We start from the raw sequence: 27,261 nt of genomic DNA, 5'->3' as shown, positions 1-27,261 counted from the left end.
GGTTTCTTAATTACCCATCAGGAAGGCAACAAGCCATTAAATGGCAAGAAACCTACTCATCTTTTCAACCAGTCACTACAAGTACCTCTTAAGTTTCTATCCTGGGTCCTGTTCTAATTAATATATTTATTAATGACCTCCACACCTCCATTCACCAGGCTAGTTTAGTTCAGTATGCTGATGACTCAGCATTAATATGTGCAGCCTCAAAAATAAATAATCTCCAAGACATTACCTAAAAATCTTTCTCATCTGCAGAAACCTGGCTCAAAGAATCAAACCTCCTACTTAACTGCAAGAAAACTAAGTTAATGCTCTTTACCCTCAAAACGTTGCCAAAATCAAAAGCAATCTTTTACAATAAATCATCATCAGCCCCCCTTTTCCCATTTTTTTCTACATGGGGTCAGAATATCGTGTTAACTGTCACCAGCTCTCTTGACTCAGTGCCACACTCCTGTCTTCTTCAACACTCATGCCTGACTGTCGCAGATCTTCTTTCACACAATCCATCCACCTCTTTGCTGGATGTCCTCACTTCCTCTTACCTTCTTCCAGCCTATCCCAGAGCTTCCTCACCAGATTGTCTTCTGCTTTTCTTCACATGTGTATAAACCACCGTAATATATTCTCTTTTATCTTTTCTGCAATTGGAGCTACTTTGGCTTCTGCTCTTATGTCCTCATTTCTTCATCTGTCCCACATTGTGCATCCTACCACCCTTCTCAGGCACTTCATTTCCATCACCTCTAACTTCATCAACTGTTCTGCCTTTACCTCCCAGGTTTCTGTACCATACAGTAGTACTGGTCGCACCACTGCCTTATGCACCTTATTTTTCAGCTTCTTTGGCATTCTTCTGTCATAGACTACACCTGACACACTACGCAAGTTGATTGCAGCCCCTCCCAGATACTTGAAGCTGTTTACCTATTCCACGATCTTCCCTTCTATCTCTATTCTCATCGCCTTCTGATTTCTCCAATTTGCTGCCATTACCACCGTCTTATCTGTGCTTAGTTTCATCCCATGTGCCTTCAATTTTGCATTCCATTCCCTTATCCTTTGCTGAAGTTGTAGCTCAGAGTCTGCCTGTAATGCCACATCTCCTGCATACAGCAACTTTGTTAATCTGTTCCCTCTGGCCTGTTTGCTAATGTAGTCCAGCACCAGAATGAACAGCAGTGGACTCAGAGCTGAACACTGGTGTACACCCACTCCCACTGGGAACCACTCTGTGAGGCTGAATACTGTCTGTACTTGACTCATTGGGTCTTGTACATAGCCTGCACTAATTCTACCAAAGTTTCTCCTTCCCTCATGATAGGCTGTTGCTGGGCACTACAGCTTCTGTGGGTTTTTTTCATTCAGAAGCTGCTAGAAATACTCCTGCCATCTGCCTTTGGTGTCCTGTGGACTGGTGAGCAGGTTGTTGTTGGCATCACTTATGAAGGGTGTCTGACTATCTTCTTTATCTTTCTGTCTTTGCCTTGCAACCTGAGTCACTTTCCAGAAGCTGGTAGAGTGCCTCTGATGCCCTATTCTTTGCTATTGCAACTTCTTTCTTAGCTTCTTTGTTAGCCAGCGAGTATTCCTTCCTAGCCTGATCAGTCTTTTCTGTCTCCCACTTCTTCCTGCACTCCTTCTTTCTTTTGATGACTTCTTGGACTTCTGCATTCCACCAGCAGCTTTCCTTATGTACCTTATTTCCATACTTGGTTTTGCCACGTATCTTGTCTGTAGTCCTAATACATGCTGTTTTTGGGAACTGCCACACTTGTTCAACTCCAGTTATTTCCTCCTCTTCTTTGGGTGCTAGAGCCCTAAGTAATTCCTTGAGTAATTCCTAGAATTGTTGTACTTTCTCTCCTGTCAACTTCCAGGTCTTCAGCCTGGTCTCTATTGACCTTAAGAGTCTGCAGCTGATTGTGGCAGCTAGTAGTTTATGCTGTGGGCCAGCTGTTTCACTGGAGATGACTTTGCAATCATGGATTCAACTGCAGTACCTGCCTTTTCCTTACTAGGAGGACATCTACGTGAGTTGCATGTTGGCTACTCTTATATGTGATCTTGTGACTGTCTCTCTTTCTGAACAATGTGTTGGCTACTATCAAGTCATTTGCCAGACAGAAGTCTAGAATGGCCTCTCCTTCTTTATTCCTGTTGTGCCACCAATGTGGACCCAGACAGTCCTCTTATTCTGTTCGGTCTGTCTCGATATGTGCATTCAAGTCACCTGTTATCAACACCAATTCATGTTGTCCTGCTTTATCTAGCAAGTCTTTTTTCCTCACTATCGCAGCCCTGCTATGGGGCATAGGCTAAGATTATGAATACTGCTCTATCATTACACTGGAGTCTGATTGCCATAAGTCTGTCATTAATTTTGATGATATCCCTCACTTCCTTCTGAATCCTCTCTCTCACCACAATTCCTACATCACTTCTAACCTGTCCCCCTCCTGAGTAGTAGAGTCTGGATCCCAAGCCAAGTGGATTTGCAGTACTGCCTTTCCATCTCATCTCTTCTCTTGGATACATAGGATGTCCACCCTCCTCTGTATCATCATGTCATCCCCTTCCAAGCTGTGTCCTGTCACTGAACTTCCATTAAGCGTAGCAATTCTCATTTCATGTTTGGCAGGTTGGTTGGTTTTACATCCAGCTTTCACTCAACAGAGCTATCCCAGGTAACCCTGGCTGGGCAATGAGACAAGGATACTGGCCGGCCAGTAGTTTATTGGCTTTATGGTGGGCAGACACTGGCCAATAGAGGCACATATACTGCTCCCATCATTAGCATGGGTCCCTGGCATAGGTCAGAGTAGGCCGGTTCCTCAACGCACTTATTACCAGTAACTACCCATGCCCATTTTGGCGACATTAGTCAAGATGACCAAATCACTTGGACCCATATTTAAACCATCAAGTGGCTAACCCTGCCACGGTGCAGTCTGTGATCTGTGTTCTCCTATCTTGAGGATACTGTGCACCACAGTAGATGCTCAAAGCAGTTGGTATGTACAACTCTTCCCCTATAAGGCACCATGTAGAGTCTGTGCTGCTGCCCACAGCTCCATTCATTGGTGAGTTTGAGATAGAAACACTCACCATGTTTTTCAGACTTGGGAGAAACCCCACGGAGACACAGGGAAAATGTGCAAACTGCAAACAGCATTGGTTGGAGGCCAGGATCAAACCTTGTACCTTGTGCATGGAAGGAGAAGACCTTAACCATTATGCCAACTGGTTTCTATTAATCTTTTACAATAAAGTCAGCAAATAATACCGTGATTGAAATTGGAACTCATGATAAACGTCTAGGTGTTATAATAGATGATGATCTCAAATATGACCAGCATATACTGCACACCATTAAATGTACACACCAGAAACAAGGATCACTTTATAGGATCAATGGTTTCTTACGGATACAGCAAGAAAAACTCTAGCCACCACCTTCTTATTGCCAACTCTTTTATACACTGCTCCTATCTACCAGAAACTAGGCTCCCTTTATAGGATCAATGTTTTCCTTACAGATAGTGCAAGAAAAACTCTAGCCACCACCTTCTTATTGCCATCTCTCTTGTAAGCCACTACTATCCTAACAAGCTTAAATTATATAATACTCAAAGAAAGAAACTTCTCTCCTGGTACAATCTTCTTCTTTTGGCTGTTCCCATTAGGGGTCACCACAGTCCATCACCTGTTTCCATTTCTTCCTTTCCTCTACATCTTGCTCTGTCACATCAACTACCTGCATGTCCTCTCTCATCACATCCATAAACCTTATCTTAGGCCTTCCTCTTTTCCTTTTACCTGGCAGCTTCATCCTTAGCATCTTTTTCCCAATATACTCTGCATCCCTCCTCAGCACATGTCCAAACCAATGTAATCTTGCCTCTCTGGCTTTGTCTCCAAACCTTCCAACCTGGGCTGACCCTCTAATATACTTAGTCCTAATCCTGTCCATTCTCGTCACACCCAGTGCAAATTTTAACATCTTCAACTCTGCCATGTCAAGCTCTGACTCCTGCCTGTTTGTCAATGCCACTGTCTCCAACCTGTATAACATAGCTGGTCTCACTACCCTCTTGTAGACCTTCCCTTTCACTTTTACTGGTACTTGTCTGTCACAAATCACTCCTGACACTCTTCTCCACCCACACCATCCTGCCTGTACTCTCTTCTTCACCTCTCTTCTACACTCACCATTACTCTGAACTGTTTATCCCAAGTACTTAAACTCATTCACCTTCACCACCTCTACTCCCTGCATCCTCACCATTCCTCTATCCTCCCTCTCATTCACTCACATATATTCTGTCTTAGTCCTGCTGACCTTCATTCCTCTTCTCTCTAGAGCATATCTCCTCCTCTCCAGGGTCTCCTCCACCTGTTCCCTACTCTCACTACAGATCACAATGTCATCTGCAAACATCATAGTCCACGGAGACTCCTGTCTAATCTCATCTGTCAACCTGTCCATCACCATTACAAATAAGAAAGGGCTCAGAGCTGATCCTTGATGTAATCCCACCTCCACCTTAAACACATCCATCACTCCCACCGCAGACCTCACCGCTGTCACACTACCCTTGTACATATCCTGTACCACTCTTACATACTTCTCTGACACTCCCAACTTCCTCATACAATACCACAACTCCTGTCTAGGCACCCTGTCATATGCTTTCTCTAAATCCACAAAGACACAATGCAACTCCTTCTGACCTTCTCTGTACTTCTCCATCAACACTCTCAGAGCAAACATTGCATCTGTAGTGCTCTTTCCTGGCATGAAACCATACTGCTGATCACTAATCATCACCTGCCTTCTTAACCTAGCTTCCACTCTCTTTCCCATAACTTCATGCTGTGACTGATCAGTTTAATAAAATAGCTAAATGTGCCACCAATCTACCTCCTAGGAGCCACCATTGTCATAGCTTAAAGCAATTAAACTGGCTTGAATTATACAACTACCTAACATATTCATAACTAACTACAGCACACAATCTCATTCATCAACCAGAACAATGCCCAGCACTACAAAACTTATTATTGCCCTCCTCTCCAGCAAGGAATCTCTGCTCTACTAAGAAATTATTATTGCTTACAAATAATGTTGCAGGAGATTCAGTCTACTCCCATACGTTGCTAAACTCTGGAAGAGTATCCCCGCACACATAAAACTCTCTTGACAAAAAAAATGCTGCATGTGAGCTTTCTCTTTAATAACTTCCACCTGTGTAAAATCTTAGAATGTATAAATGTAACTACTGTTTGTGTATAAATGTAAATAGAAATGTAAAATTATTCTGCCTTTGTGGCATTACATTTCAGAAGAGTCATTAACTTCTAACAACATTCTCTGCTGACTAAATCACATGACTGTTGAAATTTTTTCAGTTTAGGTGATCTCCAGATGTCAGGTAAATGTTGGTATAAAAAGTATACTGATGACATAACATTAGAGTTATGCATAATCATCATTGAAGGTTGTGACATATAGTAGTTTTTAACCTAATTGAAAGACTGAGTTAAGATTTACAAGTTAGAGATAAACCTAGAAAATTCTGTGATTGTATATATAGGAAAGATCAGAATAGTCTCACATGTTTTATGGCAATGCAGACTTATGAAGACAAGCTTAAGGTACAACACTTTGAGGATCACCATGGATTAGCCTATAAAAGGTAGCTCACATATTAACAACATGGTCTGCAAAGCCAGTAGGAAACCACTGATTTCATATTCCAATGTACAGTTTTCTGATTAGACCCTCCCCTCACCTAACTACAGTGATAATGTATGAAATGTGATATCTAAAGGAGCAATTAGGAGGGGAGGCTGCATTCAAAGATTGTTCATCATAAGTATAATTAGTTCTATAGAACTAAGAGAAGATACAACTGCAATTTATCACATGACAAATTCAGAGTTTAAAATTACCATTGCATATTTCCTCACTTAAGTTACAGAATAACTAATTTATTGACTCATAATAAATACCTGCTTTTGGTTGCTGTTCAGAATGTAGACCGTGATCATTTGATTGATATTAGGGCTGGAAATGTGTGTGTGTGCAAGTGTTTGCTGGTTAAGTTTAGACTGAAGTTTAGGTGTTCTGTTGTTTGTGTTTATCTCTGTCTTGTATAGGGGCATTTTTAAAGAAAATGTTTTTCTAAAACAAGATGCTGGGCTACGGTTAGGGACAGTTTTAAAATTAGCACACACTACTAAGGTGTTGCAGGCCTCCCAGGTGCATTACTAATTTGTGCTAACCTTAACCTTTCCCCTGCTCCTAACACTAACTCTGTACCCCACCATAGAAAAATACTTTCTGTAATAGTACCACAAGTTATGCTATTTGGTACTGGTATGGTGTAGGATGTTTTGTTTGCTTTATTTTATTCTAGTTGTAGTGTAGTGTGATGACACAAGTAGTGTGTCTTTATATTGATTTATTTAATGTGTGCTTTGGGTACATATTGTCAGAACTGCAAATGTCTGTATTTGGTTGTCTTTATTATGAACTATCTGTATTTGACAGCCTGTATTTTGATGTGTTTGCATTTTGAAATATCCTTCTGATTGTATCTCCATGATCAGGGTATAATGTTTGCATCTTAACATATACCTTTAGAATAGACACAACAATCTTATCATACCATGAGTTCTACAGGATCTTAAAGTGTCTTACTCTCATCTCCCTGCAGAGGAAGTAACTTTGACACAACTGCTTGACCTTGTTAAAGACAACCGACTAATATCTGATAACCAATACAAGGGATAAAAGGAATCAAACACTAGGCGGACTCATTTCCATAATTATAAATCACTCTAACATTACATAAATGTATCAGTGCCTGCCTTGCCTTACACATCACTCCTCCTAAACATTGTTTTTCATATATTGTTCCCACAAATTCCACATATTTCTATGTAGTTTGTCAAATCCCTTTCTAAAGATCCAGTTTCCAGAAATATCTTTCTAAAGATCCAGTCTCCAGTTCTATTTTCTGCTATACAGTATTCAGTACTTCAAGTATAGTTGGTTTAGATTTTGATTTCCATTTTATAGTAATCATTATTTTAGCAGATAGTAGCATTAAACCTGATAAGGCCTTGCCATGTCTGGAAAGTTCAGATCATGTATCCCAGCTCAAAATAATCATTTCCTTGGTTGCAACCATTTGCTGCCATAGCATTTCTGACAAATACTTTGTAGTGAATTTTTAAAATCTGTCAAGAGATTTACACGCCCATTACATGATATATATGTGGATAGATCGATTTTTAAGAAAATCATATAATTATAATCCATAAAAATGAAAGTACTTTCTATGGTTTATTTATTTTTCTGTTATTGTAGGTGTACCTATATCACTGTCTACAACATAAGAGTTTAATAAAGAGGATTACAACAAAAGATAAGCAGAGTGTATAGAGGTAACACACTTCTCTCACACAATCCCTGGCTATTTACTGCAAACATACATTTGCTTCCATCTTTCCATACCTATTAACTGTCCAGATTTTACTAGAGTGCCTCGATCTTTTCCTCATATTTTTGATGTGTACCTCATAAATAAAATCGATTTTTCTGGCAAATTATTGAGGATTGAAGTCACTAAATAATGGCAGACATCTGAATTAAAGACCTTCAGAAAATGCACTTAAACACAAATCATGTTATTCTACCAGCATTCTAAGTTTATAAAAGCAATATTTAAAATATGTCCCTTTTTGGAGCCTTTCTTTCTCATTATTTTTGCCTTTGCCCAGATTTCTCTTGCGAAGAGGTTGAGAGGTCTGCCTCTTTCATATAAACAGCATATCTTTAACTACTGCATATCTTTGAACAGTCATATTTGATAGATATGTTTGCTACAGCAGATCACATAACAGCTTAATGTTTTGGATTCACAGCTAGAGTTTAACTGATAGTGCTCTTTAACAGAAATGACATTTTCTCTTAAATGTATTTATATATCCATGTGTCCCACTTTGACCATGACTCTTATGTGTTATAATACTGAAGTAGGACTGCAAGCCTTCTTTCAGATAATCCATATTTATCTGCAATTTCTGGAATAGACTTCCCCATACTTTTAGTGACAACTCTGAAAACGCATCAAAATGCACACTGGTGCAGATGGTGTGATGCAAACTATTATTGTGTCAATAACAGTGAAAACTGTGGTTCCTTGCCTTCTATGATATGCAGCTGCTGTTTTTATTACTACTTTCCAAATTATGGTTCCATTTAGCCTCCATATTTTGTGCAATTTTCATCTGTATTCCTTTAAGGGTCCATAGCATGCTATTATTTTTTAACTTCTAATGCTGATATTTATTTGTCATATTCTTATAATCAACTTAATCAGTCATGACTAAATGTTTTTATTTCTGCACAACATTTCCAATGAATTCTATTCCAGCTTCTAATGTCTACATTTTATTAGTCTATGCAGCTGGTTTGGCATTGCATTATCCACTCCTGTATTGATGAAATTAATGATAAAATATTTACATTTATAAACCCCACAAAAATGGATCTGTATAGTACTCATACTGACTTCTGTTTTACTTTTTTTAACTTTATGGTTATTGCACAATTTTTTCCACTGATTTTTTTTTTACTAGATGTGAAATTTCCTAGCTGAATACCATTATCAACAAATATAGAAAATACCACAGGGTGTTGAATTCTTTCATGTTCATACAAAGATTTAACAGTTAATTGTAAACTTTCCCAGTTTTCCACAACCCTACAAACAAACAAGTCTTTCCATCCATACCATTGTTGTTGAAACCTGAGTGGAATTTATCATACCTCTCAATCTCTTAGCACAAACAATCTGGATGGAGCCAAACATATTGGGTAGACAAATGTCCAGAAACAGGGACTGCTTTTAAATACTGCTGCTGTAAACTTAGAAAGTTACTGAAATAGCTTGTTTTATTACTACACATTTCTGAAGTGTATGAAGTCTGAAACTCAAACTTTTGCCATCATTTAGTATTTGAATCCTTAACAATTTTCCCTAAAATACAAATTTTATGACAAACAGACCAAAAATAAGAGGGGCAAATCTTAATATTCTGCAAACATCTAGACAGTTGAGAGCCATGTAATTTAGACTTGACCTTTCTTGTTTTGCCCTACTGGGATATATTTATTAATCAGTTCAATATTGTGGCTTTACCATTTGTAATTAAGCCTTGTCATCCACATGAAATTCCCTTAATAGATGTTTTATTGTAGCTGATTATTACTCAGAAATCTAAATATGCAATCTCCTAAATGATGATTGAACATCTTTGTACATTCTTTGGTGTTTATCTTTTCGAGTTAAACTTCAGACACCACATGCACGTACGGTATTTTGGGTGTGGTATCACAAGAGATATCTAAAAGGTTATCTTTAATTATTGCTGAATAGAAGTTTGCAGTAAATCATCCCTATGTGCCTCTTCAACTTAGACTGTGTTTATTTGCATTGTGGGAAGAGCTACTCTGCAATTGGCCTTTGTCCAACTAATCAGGTTCCATCTATCCAATGCCATTTTCTTGATGTTACCATTTTCTGATCATGTCTTTTATCTATACTGATATTATCTTTTCCTGATTGTGTCTTTTATCTACATTGATGTTACCTTTTTTCTTGATCGTGACTTTTACCTATGCTGATGTTGCCTTATCCTGATCATGGCTTTTATCTTCTATCTTCTATCTTTTATCTATATTTTTACACATAACACAAGACTGCAGTGCATGTTGCTAATGTGTTCACCTTGCAGAGTTTTTCTATGTGACTGTCATATTAGTGTATAAAACTGGGGGTTGAGGGTGAAGGAATTCCTATAAAAAGCACAAGGCTCATATTATCTAAGTGGAACCCAGAAGAAGATAACACATGCTGTCTTATTTCTTTTTAAACTTTTTCCATGATCAGTACAACTATTTTACTTGTAAACCATTACAGAAGATGGATAATTATGAGAGTCTGCCAAAGGAGAAAACAATACAAGAAAGTTATTTTTTGTTACTTGTGCATTCACTAGGTAAGACCAATAAGTGTGCATTCTTCTTTTCAGGGCTGACCCAATAGCATTGCCCTAATTAAGTGACTTGGAAAAACTTATACTATATGTATATGTGCACTTTCAGATCGTGAGAATCATGTTCTGTTTATTAGACATGTCTTATTTACAGTTCATTGGTATAACTTAGCAAACCATGCTAGTTCAACACAGCAGAGCACATTATATTGGAAATAACTGAAACAGATTTACATTAACATTGACAATACTGATGAAAGTGCCATGTAAGGCAGAGAAAGAAGAATTTAAGTAGCCAAAGATACACTTTGCTGCAAATGACTAGTAAGAATCTTTGATTATTTTCTCACATTTTTGTCTTATTTCCCTTATAGGTCAGAGCTCTTCCTTCTCTCAGCAACCACAAGATCAGGTCGTGGTAGCAGGACAGACAGTGACTTTACCTTGCTCTATCCAAGGACACCATGACATTGTCCTCTGGATTAAGGATGGACTTGCACTTGGAGTGGGACGAGATCTTGCAGGTGAATTTCTTTGTTTTTTTTTTTTGTTTTTAACCTGCTGAGGCATACTGAATGATTAAACTCCATAACTGAGCAAGTCTGTTTTTTGCATATCTTTTTATATTTTGGATCTCTGCGTGTGTGTGTGTGTGTGTGTGTGTGTGTGTGTGTGTGTGTGTGTGTCTATTTGCCTGTGTATATTTTCCCATAAATTATTAGTGCTACCACATTTTAATAAAAGTCAGTATAAATTCTGATTTACATTAAAATGATCAGATTGAAATATTCTAGGGATGAAATGCATAATACCTTCTTATAAATAGAAGAACATCATCAAACTCATGTGTAACTTTCATCTAACTGCCCGTTACCTTTCAATAACTGTTTGTGTTAAAAAATGTGCAGTTTTACTTCAGATTTGTGAAAAGCAGCATATCAGTTAGATTCTGAGTATGCATATTCCCCCCGGATCCAAAGCAAGTTCAGGACTTCAGAGGTGGAGGTACTGCACTCATGAGTGTGTCATTCTTTGATGAGAGGTTAAACTGAAGTCCCATCTGCTTGAGTTAGTATTAGCTCAGGTTAATGTAAAAGATCCCATTGTACCTATCAAAAGGGGTAAGGGAAGTTCCCAGATAAATTGTCCAAAATTTGCCATGTAGTGTAAATACCACCTCGTATTGCCACTGAAGAGAGGTTACTACCCTACTGGGATTAACCTGGTCAACAACGGATAAATAATAAATATATTCAGATTCTTGAAATAACCTGACACAGTGTCACTTTGAATGACATACCAGCCACTTTCATGTTTTCTTTACTTGTTCTATTTGACTGTTTTGTGGGACCACCATATGTAAGCACAACAGGCCACATCTGTTACTAACACTGCAAAAGTCCTGAACAAGCCACTTGAACTGATAACCTCCCTCCCTTGACCTCTGGATGGGGCTATGTATATGTAGATCACCCTGAGAAAACTATGAGAAGAGTGACAATGGCTTCAACACGGGTAATAATACTACATAGAGATGGGTTTAATTTGGCTAAGATTTCGGTAATAGTTCATCTAAGAGGTTCAAAAGAATGAAGCCATGTTTTTGTCACACCCAATGTAATCTTTAAGCAGGTAGTGCAAGAGGTTCAAATGAATCCTAATTACACAGAAAAAAGAAAAGCAAGCATTAAAAATAAAAACAATCCAGTTCACAGCCACAGTATTAAAATGATAGCAAAACAAAGAATTGTGGATATGAATTATATTTCCTCATAAAAGCAGGTGCAATGAATTCAGGTGAGGTAAACAAATGTTTCATTGGTCACATTAAATCTTGAGGTTGCCTGCTCTACAAAACTGAGTTCATTCGCATACAGAGCCTTCAACACTCAAGCAAGACACTAGCAAAGTCATCATCTCTCTGAATTTACAGTCGTGCATAGAGCCTATTCATACAAGTTTAAATGCATGCATGTACATATTCGCATAAACACACAATATGTAGTGCTTATGTTTGGATGAGGCATGACGCAGAAACTGAATGTTAAGTTGAGCCAGAAAATATGAATTCTGGCTGACAGTTAAACTGCAAACAAGGTTTTAGGCAATGTTGCCATAAACAAATTGTAGTTCTGTAATATATATCACTGTTATGATCATTATTATTTATTGTTAATATGAATTACATATTATATTCAAATGGCTGACATGGAGTGCAGGTAGGAACACCTTTCACATGTGAATATGTAATGCATAAAGTGAAAGAATGTGGATGTTACTGGATTACAGCTTAACGATCCCCCCCCAATCCTTCAAAACCATTCTGAAAGACTTCCTAGCCAAAAGCTGTCTGTTCTTGCTCAACACCAGGATAAACTTCTTCTTCTTTCGACTTTTCCCAGTTAGGGGTCACCACAGCAAATCACCTGTCCTCTCATGATTGGCAGTGGAGCTTTACAGTTTCGAGTTGCCAGCCCGGCGCCCAACCTTCCACTGAAGGCACACACATGCACACACTCATGCCTAAGGCCAAATTAGAGTGTTCAATCCACCTACAGCACGTCTTTGTGATGTGGGAGGAAACTGGTGCACCTGGAGGAAACCCACGTGACCACAGGGAGGACAAGCACACTCCACACAAAAGGCACCCCAGCCGAGGATCGAACTGGAGAACCTCTTGCTGTGAGGTGACAATGCTAACCACTGCACCACTTTGGCCACCCAACACCAGGATAAACTATATCATTAAATGTGCACAAATACCTATTCATTATTTATTATTACATCTTTCTCTCTCTCTTTCTTCACTCACTTCCTTACTTCTATCAATTACTCTCCCTGGCTTTCTTTCTAAATATACCATAGTCTACTGTGCTCTCACTTTGTATTGCAATTCCTATTATTATACTAACTTACCTTTAATTTATCTATAGACTGGCAAAAATTCCTCTAACAATTAAATTGTTGTTATTTAACTTGTCTCTATTATTAACCAATGCTTTCATATTATGTCTAATTTGGTATAATATTTTAAACTGAATTAATTTTTTGTAATTGTGACGATGTGAGGTATTACCAGCTTTTGTCAGGAAAAGTAGGGCAATGGATGTATATCTTATGCCAGCACAGCCAGCTGGAATTTAGTAAAGAATTATCAGTTATTTAAAGATCAAACTGAGAAAATACAAAGCGAACTGGACGACCAGGAAAGTAACATTTTATTGAGCGCTTTCATCAATTTTTAACTATGACTTCTTCAGAATAAAATCAAGTTACACACTGAGTCTTATATAACCAGTGCAAACGAAAGGGGCAGCCCTATTGACCATTTACTGGAGTATAAAGAACTATTATGGCAATTGAGGATCAATGCCACCACTAGCCCAGGGCTTAATGATATGGTTTCACTTAGTAGCTTTTTAAAATTAAAAGCAGACTTCTGCAGTTAAATATTCCATGTTTTTTACAACCATGACAAGAATGTTATTGATTTTATTTGTTTTTGGTTATGAAAATATAGTTACAAAGAGATATAATACCTATGGTCAGAATTCACATGACTTGCTAGTAAAATGCATTAAGGGAGCCTGTACCTTTAAAAGTGGATGTACAGGCTGTCTCTGTGTGTATTATTCACACTTGTGGTAAATCCTGACAACTTCTAGCCAAGTGTGATAGCATGGGAACCAGAAGTCAGATGACTGGACGTATGTGATGTCATTCTGTAATTCATCACAAAAAATATATTTTAATACTTGGAGAGACTGAAATCTCATGACAGTCCATTTTTGCAACCTGACAGAGAAAGACTCCTCACCTACTTCATTTTGCCTTGTTCTAGTAAGTAACCAGGGAATAATAATTATTTAGATCAGTCAGGAAAATATAATGAGATTACTTAAATATTGTTTTTTTTTCTGTAACTGTGTGAAACTGTCCATGTGTTATTTTTAATATTTCCTGTGACTAAAACTCTGGTGTTTAATGTAAATAGATATTTAGTATGTTCCTGTTCTTTTATTATTTATTATTAAGTATATTTAAACATTTCACTGTGGCTGATCCTTTAGAGAATATTGTAACCTTTGAAAGTACCTATATCTATTGGTGACACTGTGACACTGTGGCAGTTCCTGAAAGCTTTGCTGTTTCGTCAACATTACCATTTGTATTTATATTAATTTCACTCAGTATAATTGGGTACCCTTGTAAGAGCCTTAGAGTAGCTGGCTTTGGAGCATCTAGTGGTGGTGTAACCACCTTATAGTCTCGGCAGAAGAGGGTATAACCAGTAAACCTATGCCAGCCTTTCCCAGGTGTGTGTGTGTGTGTGTGTGTGTGTGTGTGTGTGTGTGTGTGTGTGTGTGTGTGTGTGTGTGTGGGTCTGTGTGTGTATCTGCATGTGAAAATCAAATCTCAAAGAGTGTGTGCGTCAACTGTTTGGAGCAAGGACATGAAACACTGGTTCCACAGAGAAGGTGCTGGAGGATTTGGCTTGGACATGCGGCGGAGGACTCAACCCTACACCTGTGCCAGTGTGGAATCTTATTGGAGATCTAGAAAGACAGAAAGCCCCCAGACTGACTGTGTTCCCTGTGTGCTCTTCAGGAAAATCTTGCTTGATGCAGAGAGCTGTATCTGGAATACTGGGTGTATCCATTTTTGTTCCAAGTGAATGTCCCACTCCAGTGTCAGTGTTCTGGATTCAGGCTCCTTGATTACTGGCCCAGAGAGGGGACGTCACAGTATTATTTCTAAAGACTGTAAAATTATTGTTCTTAAAATGTTTTGTAATACTTTGGAGCTTTTCTCCCCAGGCCTCCACTGAAAATGGGCTTCTACCCTGTCAGACTTTCACGGTAATCAAATGACAATAGAAAAATAAATAAGTAAATAATAAATAAATGCAAGGTAAGTGAGCTGCACGTTAATTAGAACTTTTAACTAAATCTGATGAACTTCCTATTATTTTTGTGACATCAAGATAGTGGTACAGGATCACAGAAGCTGTAACTAATAAAGAGAGTTTAACTAAGACACCATGATTATTATATAAATTGACAGCTTCTGTATAAGCATGCTGGAATGATCATAAAGGAAACTGGCTATAAAAAATATGCTTTGCCCACCACCATACACACACACACACACACACACACACACACACACACACACACACACACACAGCTTCCATCACGGGGGTAAAGTTATATTTTGCTTTTGTATGCAAAGGCCAGCATTCTAATATTTATCCGCTGACATTTGCAAGCTTCTTATATGAAAATTATGGGACTTCCTTTGGGCAGAATGATGCATATTGTTTCCTTGAGTACCACTTGTGAAACTATATTATGCTTTAGTGACAGAATAGGCCATATATTTTGCTAGAGCCTGATTCATGTCAAGAGAGCTCATTAAGGTAGACACTAGCTACTAAACACAGGTTTTTTAAAATAATATTTCTATAGTGTTTTCAAATCCCAGGGATTATCAAAATCTGATCATTTTAAGATGTTTCGTCTGAAATTAACCAAAAATCACTAAGTAATAATAGATGATGATTTTCTCCTTCTTTAGGCTATCCACGATATTCTGTGGTTGGAGACCATTTGTCTGGAGAACATCATCTGAAAATCCAGAGGGTAGAACTTACAGATGATGCTGTGTATGAATGCCAAGCAATTCAGGCTGCCCTTAGGTCCAGACCTGCAAGGCTAACAGTTCTGGGTGAGTCCTAAAGCACATGATAAATTTCAGCATATGCATCAGAAATAAATGTTTAAATAAATGATGGATATAACTGCTTTGGTGAGGCATTTGTTTCTGGAAGACTGAAGTAAAGCCATCCAGAAAATCCTCTGACATATCATTTACAACATGCTTGTTGGTTATCATGTGTCTTAAATTTTATAACAAGGGAAAATGACTCAGAGACTCAGGAACACTGTTTTTACTGGTAATGATTTATCCAAAGCATAGTTAATATTGCATAGGACACAAAATATGGTTATGCATAGACAACCTTTTTTGAATAATTCATATTGAAATATTATTGGCAATTTCTTCTTTTAGTTTTTCCTTTAACTATGATAGTCAGAACTCACTTAGCTTATGCACATGTAAGATTACAAGCCTGTCGTCATTAAATCTGCCTTTTACCATTTTTTACATATTTGGGCAACTTTGGACCTCTTCTTGTGTTTTAGTATAAAAGATTCTGATAATGAGTTACTTATTTGGTCCATGTTATGATTTCTAAATGCCAGTCCATCAATATAAAGTTATTTCCAGCATGGAAGCTAATAAAGGGAAACAGTGGACGATCTTTTAATAAGTTCAGTCATTATGTCACAGATGGTATTTCCTACTCCTTGGAGCACCTGTCATTTCTTACATATGATCTCCATGGAAGGCATTATTGCAGACAGAAAATTTCTTAACAGATATGTTCGTATGATACAGAAAAAGTAGTTACACATATGAATTTTCAAAAGGAAACAAATGGTACTTAATGCTGGCAGAAACAGGTGGCTTAGTGTTAATGTTAAAACTCGCATCCTGATTTATTACTGGGTCATTACTGGGTCTTCAGGATAAGAAATGTCATGCTATAGGCATACTAGTGTGTTTCTAGCAAGGTCATACATGAGAAGAACGTTGACTCATGAAGCAGAAAATATGTATTATATAACAATCTTTGCACCTTGAAAATGTCAATGAAATAATCAGTCTGCTTTACAAGATATAGTGAATAGTTTGCAAGTATGTCACTTTTGTTACTGCAGTCTATGTTTCATATGTTGTGGGCTGAACAGAGCAAGTGTTGATATAAATAAACAGATGCAAATTTGTGGGGCATTTTAGTGACTAGATTGCTAATAAGTGTGTTTACTAGTGGAAGTTAGAAAGCATATTTTTTTTGATATCACTATTTTGAATTTTTACAGAGACCACTTCAGGTGCCTTCATTGCTCTCAATGTCCACAACTATGCTGAATCTGCATTTAAGTTGCAAACTGCAAATGCATTTCTATACGGACATGTTATAAAAACCTAGCTACATACACTCCCCCCAGCAAAATAAAACATAAAAAAAATGATCCACCCATCATTTCTGAGTTAGAATTTATGTGACGATTGCAATGACTGCAATGACAAGAAATGTATATTTTAAGTTGATCACTTTTTTTAAAACTGTCTCACACTTGCTTTTCATGCGCCCTACAGGGATCTTTTAAGCATGTACTTATTGTATGATCCATTAAGATGACATTGGTTAGTGAACTTGGGTGAATACAGTTTGTAGTCATGACCCTGAAAGGAGGCATAAACATACATGAGTAAAGAAGGTTCGTAAACGAGTAATATAGAATATTAAAGCAATAGTTAACAACTGCAACCTTATACAATATAGACAAAAATGATAGACTGCATGCATTTGTGATTATAAATCTGTTTATAAGAGATAAAATAGACTGAGCAGCAAAGAGTGATATTCAGTGCCGTGAGTAGTTGGTAGACACCAGAAGAAGAAGGAAGGAAGGAAGTGAAGAGGTGGGTTAGTCTGCAAAAATGGGGTACTAAGAAAAAATAAGTCACAGTCTTTGTAAAGCAAACATACTTAGTGGTGTCAGTGAAGTAAGGCTGGAGGACTTTTTTTTTTTTGTCTGAAGAAGGTCATACATTGTTATGCCCGAAAGCGCTCACAATAAATTTGTCTGGTCTGGTATACCACTTTGCCTATTTGTTTGTTTTTCTGCAGTTTGCCTTTTGTTCTGTAAGGTTGGAGGACTACTATGAGAGAAATGAGTGGAGAAATAGATCTTATGTTGCAAAATGTAGAATTCCAAAGAAGTGGGTACAACTTTAAGAAAACAAGCTTTTTCAGGCATGAGCAGGCACAAGGGTGCTTGATTAAGTGTGTAAACACTACTGATATGAGAGCTTAAAGAATACGGTAGTAGGTAAAAGAAAGAACTTGTTAATAAAATGATAATGAATATTATTAAAAGAAAGGTTAGAGAAGTAAGTGTATAGAAATAAGAAAACCTGTTCAGTGATGAGCAGGGTGCAGGTAGGTAGAAAATGTATTCACAGCAAAAGGACTTTGTCAGCAATTGTATTGAAACAGCACTTCTTTTATACAGATTTTGTAAGTTTAGTGTATTTTGGGAGATTTCCATTCTTCTAAATGGAACATATATCCAAGCTTTGAATTAAATACATTCTTTGTTAAAAATCCATGCACCTCGATTATATTTGTGGATTTTTGCTCTGTCCCTCATAATTTCTTTACATTTTCTGTTAAAACACTAATAATTATAGACAGTCTACAATACCAGATAATAGAGATTGATTCTTGTTTCTCTTTAGAAAATTTATATTGATGTTGTTCAATCGAATATTTATTCAACCGTTATTTTTGGTTTTGTCCAGAATTCTTGTGCAAAAAAGTTGAGAGCTATGCACAGAAGTAAAAAGTCATGTTAATTTATATGCTTATTTAATGGGGTTAAAATTAATGGTGGTATTAAGAAAAATACTGCTAAAAGTTGAAAAAAGAGGTATATATAAAGGCCGCATCTGCATCTGCAGGTGTTAACCTGTATAATGCATCATCACATGTGTCAGTAATGTGAAAGGAAGAGGAGGTGAACAGTTTTGGACTAGTACCAATGAACATTAATATATAGCTAGAGACATTTACCTGAGGTTATTGCTGGTGAACCAGGCAGAGTTTGTTGAAATCATTCTGGAATTCTACAATACTAAGACAACTCCCTGTATCATGTTGATATATTAGGAAAGAGAATGCTCAGAGCATAGGTTCAGCTGCACAGAATGCATAGTCATGTCTTCTACAAATAACCATTTTTTAAAGTTCGGTAATATTCAAAAAATCTTCCTTAAAGCAATTCTTTTATAGAACTAGAGCTCATCTTTTATTGAAATGACACAATTCACGCTGATATACATTGCTGAAAAAAATCAATAAATTTATCACAGTATAAGAGGACAATTAACAACTTTCATTGCTTAAAGGCACTTCAGAATAAGCAATTGTCAGTATTAAAGGTTAAAGTTTCAAACTCATGCCAAGTGATGCAAATTGTGTTTAAAAGTGTCAGTAATTAACAATGGCTAAAGGTATCATGTTCTAGAGCCTCTGCATACTTTGAATAATATATTTGTCTCCTTCTTCACAGTACTATTATGGTCCTCAGCCATTTTCTTAACACCTAGCTAACACTGTTATCCCTGAATAGGTATACTTTTAGGTTAAGTATAAAACAAATTGCATGTGTTAACCATGGATCTGCAAGCTTCCGGTTCTTTTCCGGTACTTTTAAGATTCCAAAACACTAACACAGTAGTTGTTGCTTCCTTTTATTTTCTAATGGAGACGCTTATTTTTTATTCAGCATGAAAGACTTCCTCAAGTGCAGTATTATTCTTCTGAAGATATATTTTATATTTGCCAAAGCTTGCTTTCAACTATTGAAGAAAATCACTGTTACTTATTAATAATCGATGCTTTGTCTTTTGTTTTGCAAAGCGTTAGTAAACACTGACCTTCTCTTGCTGAAGTTTGTACAAATGTAGAAAAATCAGAGAAGCAAAAGTTGACAGTGATAGTTATGAGTTTTAGTTTTATTCTTTTAGATGTTGGTAATTCACTTACATGTATTATGTTGTTAAAGCTCCAGGTCTGGTTTTTACCAGGCAATAGCTATAAATAATGGCCACATGACAGTCAGTTTTAGCTAGTTAGACTCATTGATTTTTAAACCATTTTCTGAAGTATTTTAAACATTGCGCTGATAGCATATCAGGCCCAGAGGTGTTATATGTTATGGCTTACTAATGTGATTTCTTAATCCATTTTTATCTGTTCTTCAAGGCTCTATTTATTGAGAAATGTATTAAGTTTCTAAATGATAATCCTATGCTGTTGTCACAGATAATAAGGAAGCAATTCAGAAGCTAATAATATACTTAATATGTTCACATATTTTTCCATCTAAATGAGTTTGGTCAGATATTTCATACTGATTAGCCTCTAATGACTTACAGTCAGCATGACAAGATTTCTTACTTTGCTTAACTATTATTACTAATCTTTTTCACATTTTCTTTAAGGTTTATAGATCATTTCTCTGCATATTTTATCAGTTTTCACATCCTTTTAACATAAATCATACTGGAAGTCCCTTCTGGACATAAAATAGAAGACTAGTACATTTTTGGAATCCTATGGAAAATGTACCCCATATAAAAGGCACGGGATGATTACCAGTAGAATGCAATCTGTGCTTGTAGCATTCTTCTGCTGTCTTTGTTTCATTTTGTACATCTCTTCAATTAATTAATTCTGTCTTCTTCAGTTAATGGATTCTATCTGTACGATTCAATACACATATTCAACAAAAAAATAATACTAAGATTGGGCAGAATCTCCTAAGATATAAATTGGTAAAATAATTTAAACATCTGAAGCCTCTGCCTTATAATAATTCACATTAATAAATGCCAAGAACTTTTTTCTCAGATTAATTCACACAGAAAACTTTATTAACCAGTAAGCCCTTTTTGTTCTTCAGAGTAAGAACTTTGCCAGACTTGTTAAAATAGCTTAGTAATAGAGTTTTGTCTGTGAAACCCTGCCCAACACAAATAACCACACCATCATTGCAATGCAACCAGTATTTGCTAACAGCAGCATCAATATATATGATTCTATAAATTCAATAAACATAGGTCATATCCTGTAGTAATTTAATAATAACACACCAAATTAAACATAAACTGAAAGGAAAGCATTTGAGGTCTATCACCGCAATGTAACCATTATCCAAAAGCAGTGTTAAAAGTACCACTCACTGCACATCCAGCAGCCACTCCCACCAGGAACATCATAATGCACTGCTCACTCCTACCAATACAGCAGTAAGGAAAGGAGTAAAAGAAAAGACTTTCCTAAAAAATTCAAAGCCCACTTTTTACCAAACCTGTAAGGCAAGCTACTTAAAACTAAGTTTTAATGTCTATTACTAAGGTCACCTAAAGTAATATGTCCAACTACATAGTACCTTTACCTTCCACATACATGTTCCACTTAATTTTCAAACTTTTTCTAAACTATAATTCAGCTCACCACACCATTACTGCTCTAAACCCACTATACATAATCTAATTTCCTCTTTCATTTTACTTTTCTGTGTTACCTTTCCCAAATTAGCACCTTCTGCCATTGCTCAACCAGTTCTACTCCTTCTACTGTAGCTCTGTTCTCCCTTTTCTATTCCACTTGTGATAACTGTACATATATTTGATTTGTTAGATATTGTATGTATATATATATATATATATATATATATATATATATATATATATATATATATGTATATATATATATATATATATATATATATATGGTTCCCTATCAGAAGCCTGAAACACTATAAGCCTGAAAATCAAAATCCTGAAAACTATAGACTGAACGTTCAAAATCCTGAAAGACCAAAATCCTGAAACTCAAAATCCTGAAAACACAAAATGGACATACTGACGTCATTGTGGCTTTGCTATTGTTAGCCCTGTGGTGTTGGGTCATGCGTTGGGTTCAGGTAAGTGTGTTGGTTTTATGTTAGGGTTAGGCGGTTTAAGTGAGTTAGGTTAGGGCAGGTTAGGCATGTATGCAATAGTGACAAATATTGGGGTTAGGGGTGGTTTAAGTGAGTTAGGGTTAGGGCGCGGGTCAGGTGAGTGTGCGATAGTGACGGACCTTAGGGTTAGGGTTAGGGTCAGTTGGTAGATATTAGTGTCTTTATAGTGACATATTAGCATTATTTGTGTTTTCAGGATTTTGAGTTTCAGGATTTTGGTCTTTCAGGATTTTGAACTTTCAGTCTATAGTTTTCAGGATTTTGATTTTCAGGCTTATAGTGTTTCAGGCTTCTGACAGGGAACCATATATATATATATATATATATATATATATATATATATATATATATATTGTTTCCCCGATTTTCCATGCTTACTCATAGATGTAAATCACTGTTATTTTTATAGTGTACATTGTTTTGTTACATTATGATGCAAGGGCTGAGCCTATAATTGGTCATTGTTTGATCAGTATTTTACCCTGGTAAACACATTTAAATAAATAAATAAACTTTGAAGAAAAGATGTCAGATGAGTTTCTAACACCAACAACAAAGTGGTTGATGTTCCCTCCCACCCACCTCCTTTAAATACCCACTCCCCCACCTCTCCCTTGCTTACCTTTCCAACCACCCACCCTTATCTCTAGCCTGCCACTAAGTAGGCACAACCTTTACTATATTCCCTCCTAGGTAGGATTTCAAGAACAAACTGATCTGCCAGCAAACCACATTCATGGTAAACTAGCAATTAACATCTCGATAAAACCACCAATCACAACTAGTTATTAGAGGAGCACAATAATAATATTTCAAAAAAAAAGAGAACGTGGTGATGTGTTGAAAAACATTATAAAAAACTGAGGCTAATGCTTCAGAGGTTTACTTTTGACCAGAGTACACATTTAAAATTAATAACGTGATTTAGTTCTGGATCAGCGATTGTATTTAAGTGCTATTTATATTGATCATCATCTATAGGAGGTTGCTAAGAAATTGCCCACCTTTATCGTAGACTCATCTGTCTATATATGAAAAACAAAAGATTTGCACATCATGAAATTAAATATAGTGGTCTCACTGGACATTTGTTTACTATACATTGTCATTCCATAGGAAGAGGGGACTGAATGATCTAGATCTGGCTTAGAGTGCTGGTAAAGTTCTTGATTTCCACATCTGTCATAAGCTAGTTAAAAATCTCTTCATGCTTCTACAGACAAATTTTCGCCAAACTATTGGTATGGTAATTTTTCTGCCAATATAGTTACTAGAGTACATATTCAAAGTATATAAAAGCACATAACAGATCTACTTTAATTATTTCCCATCTCCCCTCCAGGAAGGTATGGAGATATGCACAACCAAAGCACTTATTCAGCATTCTGAATATTGTTGACTGTCTTAGTGCTTTAGACTTTTAAAAACCTTATACTATTATTTATGAAATAGTTGCACTTGTGTTAGTTTACTTTTAGCAGAAATACTTTCATATATGATGAAAAATTTGAATTACTTGACTATCTGCCCATATTATGCGATCACAATCTTGATATCTAGTTATAGTTTTGACTTCACTTCCATTAAGAATCACTTGAATTGACCTGGAGTGGAACCTATGGAAGGAAAATCATTAGATAAGCAATTTTAATGAGTGGCATTTTGACTAGAATAATTTTGTGAAACTGTTTGAACCGAATCAAGGACAACCATGCTAGGTTTGTCAGCACATAGCATAGCTTTCACTAAAGCTGTTTGCCAAAACCCACATAAAGCTTCTAATGTGGCAACCTGTTCTTGCATTACTGCATCATTAATCTTTTATAAATCAACACGTCTGAACATGGTCATTCTTGTTTATGACCATATAGCTGGGTTCAGTTACAGTTCTGTGACATAATTTTATTTTTTTAGTTCTGCCTCTACTTTGAACAACATATGAAATGGCACTCTTAGGTGTGGTCCATGTCTGTGAGACTGCATTTGTCTTTTATTTTATTTTCACTGGTTCACAGTTAAGCAGACCAACTTCCCTGAAAATGCAACAGCTCTACTGAGCAGATTATTTATGTACAAACTCAAAATTGTACCCCTTCTATTCATATATGGACAGAAAACTAGTAATGAACTTGAGTTTGCCTGCAGCCCATGTCCCTGGCTCATGTGACTACCGGCACTGAAATATTTCTGAAAGTAACGTGATATTGCAGTAATATCTCCCACTGTATCAAGCCGGAAATTCCCTGAAGTTGAGTTAAAAATAATTTTACTCACTAGATGGATACGACTGCAACGCGATGGTGGCGCTGCGGTAGCGTTGTCACCGTAGAGTTAGATATTGTCCGTTCGATTCTCAATTATAGCGATTGCCTGAACGGGCGTTCCTTCCTTGAAAGCTGTGCGTTAAGCCCGGCAAGCCAGCACGTAAAACTCTATTGCCACTCATTAACGGACCGGAGTTCCGTTGTGGTGACTCCTAACCAGGAAAAGCCGAAAAATCGGTATAATATTAGGCAGAGGACTTTCTGTATATTATTTTCAGAAGCAACTTCTTTACTTAACTTTCTGTTATAAACGAGAACAAAAGGTCCGAGATGTTTATATTTTTATACCTTCATCAACATACTGTTTCTGATATTGATCTGTATCAGATGTCCAGTTAAACTTCCATTTTTATCTGTTTTACCTCACACACATCATTAACCATATTTGTTAGTATTTTGATTCTTTATTAGTTCTGCCTCACTAGCAATCTGAATTGTTTTTCTAAAGTAAAATTCACTGCAAAGTGCAAACTGTAAATTTTGAAATGCTTCAAAATCACCCAGCCCTGTTACAGTGATGCAGTCATCCTTCATTAAACTCACAGTTTTCAGACAGTTCATACAAATAACATAGCATAAGCTTCAACGCATTCACCTCTAGTCTGTACATGTATGTGGATTGTGGAAGTGGGGTCTAATGAAATACCATGCACAGAAATCGCCAACACACATTATGCCTAAAAACTTAACTTTCACACACACACACACACACACACACACACACACACACACACTATATCTCAATGCCAAAACTTTCACTTAAAAATTAAAGTTTCAGCATTACTTCCCACTCTCAGATAACTGTGAGTTTGTATGAACTGTCTGAAAACTATTATTTTTCAGTAAAAATAATTTACTCTGCAGTTGACAGACCTTACTTAACTCAATGTCATGTTTTTTCTGACAATCATGGCACTTTCACTTTTAAATTCTGAAGAAAATTCTGCTTCCAACACCATGTAATGCTGTGCATCTCTGGTTACCCAGTTATGCTGCACACAGTATTCAATGGCATCAGGATACATCAGCATTTGTAGTATTTAATACTGATCTAAATGAGAGCAGAACAACCATAACGCTAACAATATATTCCTCATGGCCAATCAATCAGTGCATTATGGGATACAGTAATTTTAAAATAGAAATAATGTGTATATGCAGGCATAGTATAGCTCTACATATCACAGCTATTCTTTTAATTGCAGGTTGTTAATTACAAAATGTCTTATCAATTAATTTATTTTCTGTGGTAGAAAACATCTGCTGTTCAAAGTAATGAATTTCAAAATTGTCACTGAACAAATACTCCAGTCTGAATTAGACCTCAGAATTGTAAAATGATTTAGAAAGACATTATTATATGCTGAAGTCCTGAAGCTCTTGTTACATTATACATTTGTCCTAGTCCACTTCAATAAACACACAACACTGAATGACATTTGACGACCTTTATTAAACTTCAATAAATATGATTGTTAACCAATAGATATAAATTTCAGCTAAAACACGACACAGGTGTTAATAACATCCATGGAAGAAAACATAAAAATAACCATAAGGGCAGTGTAACCACTCACCCTTGATAAGTAGCATCCCCCACTTGCTCACTTATCTTTGCACTAAGAAGGCAGCGTTACCCCACTCACCTTCAATTTATTGAATTAAACCACCATCCAAATAAGCAGCTCAGCTTGCTTATTAACTTGTCCACCAGAGCAACCACTCACTTTCCTTCCCGACTTATTGAATTGCACATCCAACACCAGAGGGGGAACAGAAGAGGGCAAGCCTGCCCCTCTTCTCCACCCATCAGCCTGACCAGGCTGTCCCCCCATCTGACCAAACTTCCAGTAATCTAACCTCCAGTAAGGAACTAGGTCAAACATCATTTGGTGTACCCATCCTCCCTAACCAAGCTGAATCTAAGTCACTACCTCCTAACCCCTTACATTACCAATGGAAGCAGTCAAGTACCTAACAAATGAAAACAAACCACTGCCCCCTCACCTATGCTAAAGTGGCAAACCAATAACCTCATCACCTATCATAACTACTGCCATGATGTAATTAACCCATACTACCTGACCACAGGAAGCCTTGCAATGATACCAAGAGCCTTATCAGCTACTGGACCCACTACTAAGCCCACCACTACTGAAGCCATGCCAAGGCAAATGCTTACCACCATGCCACATTGCAACCCCATTGTACCTCCCAATGAAAAACATTTTTTTTATTGTCCAGTGAATGTAACACCCCTCTTAAATCTCTTCTAAATTCCATTTAATAAAATGCTGCCATCACACCAACACCCATTATAAACAATAAGACCCTTAAACCACCATCATGGCCGGTAGCAGTACGACCTCAAAAACACCACCAACAATAGACCCAGCCAGGCAAAACTAGCCAATACAATATACCAATAAACTAGAGAATGCCCGATGCCACTAGGTCACACAATGTCCACGACACACTATTACCATCCAAAATATAATAAATCAACCCAGCACATTTTATCCCTGAAACTGCAGTAACTCAAAGCTAAATCCTCCCATCAAACCTCCATCTAACTCACAAGCCTAACTGACACAATGCAACCTGCTAATCACCTACTCCTGATGTCTGCAATAATATCTGACCCATTCCAAAGAAGACCTCTGCTACTCCAAACACAGAGTAAAATTCCACACTGATGCTCCACATACAAGATCAAACCAAAACAAGACATTACCTTGTGACTGCAGGGAAGAAACACACAACAAACCAACAATTCCATATTCTCTGCACTGTTGGCAACCTGTGACCTCCTGTCATACTGCTCTAATAGCCAAAACCCTCCTCAGGTTCTTCTCTCACCTATCAGGTACACATTTCTTCAGTCCCTCCACACACACACATAAACCAAATTCCTAAAGACCATTATACACCACTGAGGGCATATTTAATTTCGCAACTGCATAAAATTCAGACACAACCAGATGCAAAACACCCCTGAAAATTAAATGTCCTACCACCGATCCCACAAAAATACCTCCCAACTCCCATACTAACAGTACAACAGATACTCCTTTGAAATAAAACAAGGTCTTATTTTATAGCTAAAATTAACCCTCTTCTACCAACACAGGAGGTCCCAATGAAATTAATGACTAGCCAAAGAAAAATTAAAACCGGTCACAATCCTGCTGTACAGC

General features: G+C 37.0%; 1 protein-coding gene across 1 annotated transcript in view; it reads left to right on the top strand.

The window, feature by feature from the left end:
• The window catches only part of KIRREL3 (kirre like nephrin family adhesion molecule 3), a 2,095,651-nt gene that overhangs the window by 319,275 nt on the left and 1,749,115 nt on the right, over positions 1–27,261 (top strand). The window contains exons 2-3 of the mRNA XM_044081102.1: positions 10,449–10,598; positions 15,652–15,801. Of these exons, the coding sequence (XP_043937037.1) occupies positions 10,449–10,598; positions 15,652–15,801 (300 nt within the window). The remainder of the gene's footprint in view (positions 1–10,448; positions 10,599–15,651; positions 15,802–27,261) is intronic.

Source organism: Protopterus annectens, chromosome 8.part0, assembly GCF_019279795.1.
Source record: "Protopterus annectens isolate FY-2018-M chromosome 8.part0, PAN1.0, whole genome shotgun sequence".
NCBI classification, from domain to species: domain Eukaryota; kingdom Metazoa; phylum Chordata; order Ceratodontiformes; family Protopteridae; genus Protopterus; species Protopterus annectens.
Note: the sequence above shows the minus strand (reverse complement) of the source record. Positions and strands in the feature narration are given on the sequence as shown.